Source organism: Cavia porcellus, unplaced genomic scaffold, assembly GCF_034190915.1.
Source record: "Cavia porcellus strain 051 isolate PalLab524CR breed Dunkin Hartley unplaced genomic scaffold, mCavPor4.1 scaffold_49, whole genome shotgun sequence".
Lineage (NCBI taxonomy): Eukaryota > Metazoa > Chordata > Mammalia > Rodentia > Caviidae > Cavia > Cavia porcellus.
Genome location: NW_026947532.1, coordinates 500,229 through 509,254, shown reverse-complemented (window position 1 = coordinate 509,254; position 9,026 = coordinate 500,229). Strand labels below are relative to the sequence as shown.

At 59.1% G+C, this 9,026-nt stretch overlaps 1 protein-coding gene across 1 annotated transcript; it reads right to left on the bottom strand.

Moving 5' to 3' along the window:
- Window positions 1-4,243: 4,243 nt before the first annotated feature.
- Window positions 4,244-6,957, bottom strand: LOC100720716 (vomeronasal secretory protein 2). The gene is made up of 7 exons (XM_063244180.1): window positions 6,790-6,957; window positions 6,444-6,577; window positions 6,141-6,211; window positions 5,614-5,724; window positions 4,976-5,077; window positions 4,733-4,759; window positions 4,244-4,399 (listed from the first exon to the last, which is right to left on the bottom strand). Exons 1-6 carry the CDS (start codon window positions 6,880-6,882, stop codon window positions 4,734-4,736), a joined length of 537 nt encoding a protein of 178 aa, XP_063100250.1. The 5' UTR covers window positions 6,883-6,957; the 3' UTR covers window positions 4,244-4,399; window position 4,733.
- Between the last annotated feature and the right edge of the window lie 2,069 nt (window positions 6,958-9,026).

Sequence of the window (9,026 nt, the reverse complement as noted above, 5' to 3'; positions counted from 1 at the left end):
AGAGGCCTGCTTGGTCCCTCGAGCATCCCCAAGTGCGCCCCCTCCCAGGCTGCCCCAATTCCAGCCACAGGCGGGCCAGGGAGACTGGAACTGGGAGAAGTGGACGCCAGGCCTGCTCTGCCTTACCCCACTCACCATCCCTCAGCGAACAGCACCCTGCTTCTGGGCATGCGGGCACGTGCATATTGTGTGCATGTGTGCTCACGTGTGTCTGTGCCTCTGTACATCTGGTGCAGGCTTGCGTTTCTGCTGGTGTATCTGTGTGCATGTGGTTGCCTGTGTGTACATTTGTTTTGTTTTTGTCTTTTTGAGACAGGGTCTCACTGTGCAGTTCAGGCTGCCTTGGGCTCACTTTGTAGCTCAGCCTCCCAAGTGCTGGGGTTGCAGGAGGATGGACCTCCATGCTCGACCTGTGTGTACATTTGTGTACAGGCAGTATACATGCCTGAGTATGGGCATACTTGTGGATCTCTACACTTATGTGTAGGTATTTGTGTGCACGTGTCTTTATGTGTCTGTGTGTTCCTGTGTCCACGTGTGCAGTGTGTGTGTATGAGTGTGCACGTGTGTGCCTGCACATGTTGGGTATGTGGTGTGTTTGCATGTGTATGTACATAGGTCTCTGTGTGTGTCTGTGTATTTTATGTCTGCACGTGTGTGCTTATCTCTCTGCACATGCACATGTGTATTCACAGTTATGTGTGTCTGTGTGTGCCTTAATGCACATGTATCTCTGTGTGTGTGCACACATGTACACGTCTGTGGGCCCCCGTGGTATCTTCCCCTCACAGCACCCCCCTGCTGTGAGGTTCTTGCTTGGAGGCCCCCATCCCCACCCCTCTCTCCTGCCCTCTGACCCAGTATTCCCAGCCCGGTGACCAGTCAGGGACCCTTTCCCTGGGAGGTCACCTGGAAGCCCCCGGTGGCACAGCAGAGCCTAGATGTCCCCAAACCACGTGTCTCCCCTCGTCCCCACTGGCCTATGTGACAGGGCTGAGCTGCCACAGGAGGTGCCTGTGGCATGGCACATTTACAAGGCCACCCCCCAACAGATGGAGCCAGAAGCTTCCACACCCTGCAGCTCTGTTCACGGAACATGGAGGGGCAGAGCCGGGACCCAGCCAGGCTGGTGTTTGGGAAGTGCGAAGGCAGCCCTGCTCAGGGAAGGGCGTGGGAGCCAGAGCTGTGCTGTGTGCTCCATGTGGTGGTGATCGGGTCACCGTGTGTTAACATTCACAGAACTGGTCAGGCGTGGTGGTGCCCACCTGCAACACCAGCACTCGAGGAGGCTGATGCAAGAGGATGGCAACTTTTAGCCCAGCCTGCATGACTCAGCAAAATAAAAAATTCTGTCCGGCCTGGTCCAGGATGAACCTGGGTCAGAGACAGGGTGGCCGCTGTGGGCCCCCTACTCTAGCAGCGCCAGCTGTGAGACCAGTTACAGCCTGTCCCCAGTCACAGGTGCCCTGGACTGGGCTCTCCACTGTGCCAGCCCACGAGCCACCCAGGATGGGCCCCTGCTTCGGTGGACAGAATCGAAACTGTCTTTGATTTCGCCCCTTCTCTCTGCACGAGGCCATCTTCCTCCGGGGGGAACATGGAGAACTCCTCATCTGTTTCATGTTATCCCTGATAGTGACAAGGTGCTCACCTGGGGCAGGGCATAGGTGGTATCGTCCCCTCTTTGCTCCATTACAGCTGGGGACCTTGTGTGCCTGTCCCTGTCACCTGGGGACAAATCAGGGAGTGGACCCAGGCTCTGCTGGCATGCAAGCCTTCTTGTCACAAATCCCAGGCATGTGGCCCCCAAGAGCACTGGGGACGTCAGGATTCAAGGCTCCCTGGGTCCTCCACCTCCTGGCCTAGGTCTGGCCACCTGCAGTGCCACGGACCTCCAGGCACAGGAGCACTGGGCTCAGGGCTGGGGGACAGACTGGCCATCAGCCCACTGGACAGCAGCCAGGCCAGTAGAGTGTGGCAGGTGATGGAAGAGATGATGCAGGTCATCACCCCAGCACTGGCCTCTCCCAAAACTGCTTCTGTTTTAAATCTTTTTTTTTTTTTTTTTTTTTTTGATATTTAGTAATTGTCACGGCAAATGTCACCTCAAAGACACAGTTAGGAACCTGAGCCGTCAGAGTGGGGCCTGAGCAGTGTCGGGGCTGAGGGCCGAGTGGTTGGATGCCCTCAGGTCTGGCCTTTAGGGCCACACTGTGTCCAAAGCGCTCCTTAAGAACCCCCCCCCCCGGGCCTGACGTCCTGCCCTGCAGCTGGAGGACATGCTCAGGAATTTGACCCAGGCTGGCGCCATTCCCGGGGACCGGCCGTAGCCGCTCCATGCGTGGGGATCACGTGACCTGAGGGACTGAGCCCCGCCGTCCCCGCAGTGTGAAATCACTCAGGGACAATGACAGTTTCCTAGCATGTTTATTTCTGTAATGTGAGTCCAAAATGTTAGACAACTCCAGGGATCACACTGGAGCTCAAACAAACCCCGCTATACCCTCAGCCGCGGCAGCCGCCACTGCGCATGCGCACCCAGTCCCCACAGCAGCCAGTGAAGTTCTTGCGCCCTGAGCCTTGCTCAAAGGATGAGGAACTAGAGGTACAGCTATGTACCCAGCGCTGTCCTTGGCTAAGCCCAGGGGACACAGCAGGCGCTGTCCCCAGGCTGGGTTCAGCATCTGCTGCAGCCCTGGCGGACAGCAGTGATACGGACCCCCCCTGGCGTGTTACCTCTGGGTCCTATGCTTTGTTTTGCAAATATATTTTGAAAATCCGCTTGGGAACCAGGACAGGCTAATGACCCTTCATCCCCCTGTGGAGCCTTGCTTTGCAGGCACTAGGGAGACCCCTGGCCCCCAGCAGCTGCTGCCCGTGCTGGGTCTGATGAAGCTTTCCTGACCTTTACCTAACAGCTTGCCTAGGCTCTGTGTGCTCTGGGCAGCTCTCTGAGGACCCCGATGCTGAAAGTGGCCAGAACTGACGAAGGGACAGGCTGGGATGCGGAATGAAGAGTGGCAAGAAGCAAGTGGTACTAGCCTGGTGACCCTGCGGAGGCTCGAGGCAGGGACTGATGAGAGGGCTCGGCTGTTCCACCGCTACCTGGACTCGGGACTGAGAGTCAGGGGCCCCAGAGGTGCCAGGCCTGGTCCTGTCCCCGAGCCACGCATGGCAGGTGGCCAGGACACCCACTGACCTACAGACAGGTTGGGATTTAGAAGCAGAGGCGCTGTCCCCCACAGGAGGTGATGGGTATACAGGGTGCTGGCCCAGGGATACCTGAGACAGCACTGCCCATGGGCATTACCAGCCCTCAGTGCCCACTGGTGATTTCTGTACCTACCATTTCACATTTTCTGCAGCTAAATCTCGGTCTTTTTTTGCTTCCTTTTCAGCCTCTGTCTTTCCAGCTGAGGCTGTTTCTGCCTGTGGTCGGTGACCTGTTCTTGGCTCTCTTCTGACGAGCCTCCCCTGCATTGCCCTGGTACCAGAGCATGGGAGGGGTAGCAAGTCCACCACACTGTGGGACCAGACCTGCCCCGCCCACCTCCCTGTCCAGGCTGCCTAGGCTCACCTGGCACCTGCTGGCCCCAATTCAGGACCACCCAGCTACCTCACCAGAACCAGGTCTGGGCAGGACAGGACAGAGGGTGGGATTGAGGGCCAGGGTCCCTGAGCTGTTGGTCACTTGGCCAATCAATCATGGCCCTCAGGGAAGATGGATACTTGAGGCTCACCTGAGACCCCAGGTCCCTTTGGGATGTGTGGTTGAGGGCCGTCTTATCACCAGCACAAGACCTCTCCCTTCGCTGTGGCCCTGTAGGCTGAGTCAGTGCAGATCCCATCCCTGGACAAACCATGGAAGGGAGTGGGAGTGAGCGAGGCCCTGCTCTGTCTGCTGGAGGGGTGGTGATGGCTGCTTAGAGGGCCCTCATGGGTCCCTATGTCCCTCTTGGGGCAGGAGCTCTGCCAGAGACCTGCACACCGTCTGTACCCGCGATGCAGGGGCCCCTATCCTGCCTTCCCCGTGGCTTCCCAGATGCTCCTGCCCGGGACCCAGCCTTGTCCAAACTTCCTGGAGCAGAGGCACATCAGGTGGACTCCAGGTCATCAGTATCCCCAAGGGGCCATCGGATGCTGGGCCCCTGGAGTCCAAGGTCTCCCATTCTCCCCATGCCTCACCCTCCTAATAGAGCCCCTGGGAGCCCCAAGCGGCGTCACAGACAGGCTGAGCCACAGATGCTGCTGAAGTCCTTTATTTGGTGTGGGGTGGGGTCAAAGGCGGGGTGGAAACTGCCATAGCAGTGGGGTTGGGTTTGGGTTTGGAGGCACAGTCTGGTACGAGACCCAGTCTGACAGGGAAGGAGAACTCGGGGGATGCAGATCCAGGTGGCTGCTGTATGGGAAGAGGAGCCCAGGTCAGGGGCCGCAGGCAGGAACTTTGGGTACTTGGCTGCTGGGCCAGCGCACTTCCTTCCGGGTGTTGGGGACCCGCCCCCCCCATGGCCATGTCTCTGGGCATGTTGGGTGGTGTAGGAGGATTGGACCTTGGTACCGGGAGTGGGGATAAAGGAGCCAATGGCAAGAAAGAACTTCCTGTGTGTCCTGGGCTTACACCCAGGCTCCTCTGAAGTGGCACCATTGCCTGGCCCAGGATCAGCCCAGAATTTGGACCTCAAAATTCAGAACTGGGCCCTGGACTTCCCAGTGTGCTCATAGGGTCACTCACCCTAGTCACGCTCAGAGACGCAGCTTTCTGTGGAAATCAGGGAAACGGGGATGAGAGGGGCCTGGACCAGCACCCTGACCCTGTCACACCCAGCCCAGACCCTCTGTGAGTAAGACCCAAGGGCTCCTTTGTCCCTGTGTGGACACAGTGACTTGAGGGGCACAGACAGATATGACAGACATGGGAGATGATTGGGGACGTGGAGGGACCCAGGAGAGAATGCACTCAGAGACAGCTGCTCACCCCTCTGCTTGGGGATGATGATTTTCTCTTGTAGAAGTCCCTTGCGCTGCACGAATTTCCTGAATTCCTCCAGCGCCTCAGGGTTTTCCTCAGGAGTCCTCCCTGCAGAATGGGGGCCAGGTGAGGTGGGAGAGGGACCTGAGAGGGAGCCGGGTGCTCTGAGGGGGACAGGCAGGGAGGAGCTGTTGGGTGCCTGGGGCCCTGAGCTGCTGCCATGTGACTTAGGGGACGGGGTGGCTCCCGAGCTGCGCTGCAGGGTCATACACTGGTCTGGAAGGGCATCATGACCTGGAGGCGATGGGCTGTCCCCTGACTCTGGAAGAGCCCTGTACCCTGAGGCTTCTAAGGCCACTACCTTCCAGCCAGCCTGTCCTGACCTCTGAGACCCCAGGAAGGAGCACTCACCAGTGTCCATGGCTGTAGCACCCTCCTGAGCGGCCAGGCTCTGAGGGTTGTGTCCACCCCATCCCTGACCATCCCTGCCCTGCGACCCCTTCCCAGTTGGAGCTGGCACTCTGCCGGCAGCACACTGTATCTGGACTCCAGAGGGCGGCTCAGGAAACATCTGAGTCCCCTGGGCCAGGACATGGCTTCTCCGAGCCGAGATGGCAGGCAGGGGTTTGGGTCCTCGCCCTCACCCATGAGCTTCCCTACACCGAATGTCCTCTTTGGGCCCAGCTTCTCGCAGTAGAAGATGTAGTGGTCCTGCACAGGTAGCTCCTCCACAGAGATGAGCTTCTTGCCCTCAACTGCAGGCAAGAGAGGAAACTTCAGCACATTCCGTCTGAGGAGACGTTGGAGACCACAGTGGGGAATCATTGGGACACATCTAGCATCACCCAGGACCCTGCCAGGCCCTGCTGTGTCCCTATCACTAGGCAGGAGCCCTCCCTTCCCCCAAAGGAGCCAACCCAGCTGTGGATTCCCGATGTGAAGCCAGGGGCATTGAGGCTGGAGCTTGGCCCTGGCCCCAAGGAGCTGCCCTGCCTGCTTCCCGGTCCCCAGCCCTCAGTGTCCCCATGGGTCAACAGGGCCATCCAGAGGGAGTCACGGCCTGGTCACTCCCGGCCCTGGACAGGGCTGTGACATTGGCATCTGGTGTCAGGGACACAGGACTCCCGGGAAGCAGAGGCCGCCGCTCCCAGGAGGGTCACGCAGGACTCACAGGCGCTGTATTTGCCGGGCTCCTCGGTTTTCAGCATCAGAATCTCCTTTGTGTGGCACTGACCCTTAATCCTGAAATCAGGAGGCACAGGGACAGCGGCTCTCAGGTCTCCCCCAGCCGGCTTGGCTTTCGCGGGCATCAGCCAGACCGGGTGATCTCAAAAACCCCACTCCACCCTGCCCCAGCTGTGGGATAATGCATGGGACTGTCTCCTCAGACTCAGGGGACTTTTGTCACCAACATCCAGACAGTGGCAGAGAGAGGAGAACAGGAGACTGAGCGTCCGCACTGGGCTGCACTCACATCAAGGTGGTCCTGGCCTCCAGGTTCCCGCCTTCACGTGCTGTCACCGTCAAGGGGAACGCCACCTTGAACATCTTCCCTTCCAGCAGGGTCATGTTGCTCACTATGGCCTTCGTGTACCAGGTCCCTGTGAGCTGGAGCAGCCGAACGTGAGCCCCGTGCAGCCCGGGCTGCACCCCGCAAGCCAGCTGGACTGCTCCCCACTCCAGGCCTGGCCCAGGAGGGGTCATGTCTGCCAAACCCCCAATTTCTGACCACTCCAAGCTAGGAGTGCAGGGTCAGATCTTGGCCTTACACAGACCACCCCCCAGAAACAGCCCCAGTCACCACCCCCGCCTAGCCTCACATCTGGTTCCTCTGGCTGGAGGGACAGCGGGTCCTGGGCCTGCAGGGCAGCCACCAGGCCTAGCAGCACAACGGTCAGAAGCAGGGTCTTCATGTCCAGCACTGTGCTCGTGGCTGCAGAGGTCTCCTGGAATCTGGATGAGGCTGTGTCAGCTCCTCTCAGGGCACCCTTTATGTCCCCGATGACCAGGGTTGGTGCCCACTTGGCACTGACCACACCCCTCCCACCATCCCTCCCGCCAAGTCCCCATCCATCATGGAGTGGTGTTGTTATTGTTGGGATCCGATGAATAACAAGCTACTGCCGCTGGAGACAAAGACCACAGTGCTGGCCAGCATCTGCCCATCTGGGGTCCTGCCCACAGCCCAGCCTGCCTGGATGGGCTGAGCCGTTGGTGCCCTGGCTGGGGCTCAGGTCTGCACTGGTTGCTGTTTCTGTTTGTCACCTCCTCAGCTGTGCCCCCACATCCACACCGTTCTCCCCAAGGCAGAGTCTTCTCTTCAGAGCCTTCCCATGAGGGGGTCCTGTCCTGTTTTCCTCTCCAAGTTCCCCAAGAGCCAGACACCAACTCCCGAGGTCCACAGCTTCATCCCTGCTGCAGGAAGTGTGCTGGCCAGTGTCAGGGGTCAAGAATATTTATCCTGAGACGGAGCAGCCAGGTGACCTACCTCTGAGTGCAGTTGTCCGTTTCTGACAGAGGACGTGCAGCCCTGCTGCTGGTCATCTGGGGCCTGCTGGGGACACATGGATCCTGGTACTGTTGGGGCTCCTCAGACACTGGTCCCTTCCTTCCCACCCAGGCTGGGATCCAGGACCAGGGACCACCACAGCCTGTGCTGAACCCACCCCTGTGCCACTCCCCTAACGTCAACCCGTGGGGCCAAATCCTTTCCCTGCCCTCGTCAGCTTTGACCCCACGGGGCCTCAAGACAGGCTGAGGCTCACTGCCTGGGTAAACAGACTGAGGGCTCAAGGCAGCCACCTGCCTGTGGCCAGGTTCCCTGGTTGCCCCTCTCTTACCCTCAGCCCTGCTGCCACCCAAGCAAGACCTCTGCTTCCCCCTGCAGAGCCCACAGGTGCTGGGCCTGAGACCCAGCTGACACAGCTCAGGGTGCAGGTGCTGGGCTCCCGGGAGCACCCTGTGCTCTGTGCCGAGTTGGGCCAGCCCCGGGCACTGCCTGGACGGTGCTAATGAGCTCATGCTCTCGGAGGCCCTGGTGTCCTAGGGTGACGCAGGACCCAGTGCTGTTGGGGGCTGAAGGGGCTCGGAGCAAGAAGCTGCCATCCTGGGCTGGGAAGGGTCAGGGCCAGAGAGCAGGCTAAGTCACCGTGTTGTGGGCTTTCTGCTCTGCTCCTACCGACTGGACCCAGACACCCTGGGCTCCGCTCACCATGTGGGCCCCATGGAAATGTGTGCCCACAGCCTCAGCACACAGAAACCATCCTTCAGAGATGGGGAGCAACATGCAGAGATGAACGACAGATGGCACAGGGCACCTCCATGAGTGTTGTGCTGTGCCCAGGAGCCCTGTGGGTGCCCACTGCCCACTTGTCCTGTCCGGGTCCCAGCAGCTGAGTCTACCGTGTCCCCCACTGCTCTTCTCTTGTGCACAGGTGAAATCCTGCTGACGGTGGACACCATCTGTCATGGGCAGCAGGTGGACAGAGGGCAGGTTCTGCACAGTGTAGCTGCTGTCAGGAGACAGCGGAGAGGAGGACTGTGCCCACTCAGCAGAACACCTTCCTCTCCAGTGGGGTCCTCACAAGACACCCCTACTCACAGCTGCACTAAACTCCTGGAACACCCTCACCATCCTTGCTTTGAAACTCAGGGTGGTCCAGTTTACCAGTGCCTCAATTTAGAGCTGAGGGGTCCAGGTAGGTGGTGGGAAGTCCTTGTAGGAGTTGATGGTGATCCTCACCCACCTGCAGCTGCCATAGACCATCCTCACCCCTGACCCTTGTCCCACCCAAGTTGCCTGAATCCTCTCTTCTGTGTTCCCTGTCCCATGCAGGTGAAACGCAGATGCAGGTGAATTAATGGTGCTTGCCAGGGCGGACAGTGACTAAGCAGCTCAGGCTCTTCCTGGTGAGGCAATCTTAAGTCTTCGGTCAGCTCCTCAGGAGCCCCAAGTCCCCTTTTTCACAATGCTGGCTTTCTTGTGAACATGAATTTTGTTGAACTTTGTGCCTTCCAAATTTCATTGCATCTCTGACTTCTGGTCTCCAGAAGTATG

What these genes read in the sequence shown, in the direction of transcription:
- LOC100720716 (XM_063244180.1), bottom strand. Translation starts at nt 6,882, where the DNA reads ATGAAGACCCTGCTTCTGACCGTTGTGCTGCTAGGCCTGGTGGCTGCC. An exon ending in TCCAGCCAGAGGAACCAGAT is followed by an intron (nt 6,578 to 6,789) that starts GTGAGGCTAGGC and finishes CGGCTGCTCCAG; the next exon opens with CTCACAGGGACCTGGTACAC. An exon ending in CGGTGTAGGGAAGCTCATGG is followed by an intron (nt 5,078 to 5,613) that starts GTGAGGGCGAGG and finishes CCCATTCTGCAG; the next exon opens with GGAGGACTCCTGAGGAAAAC.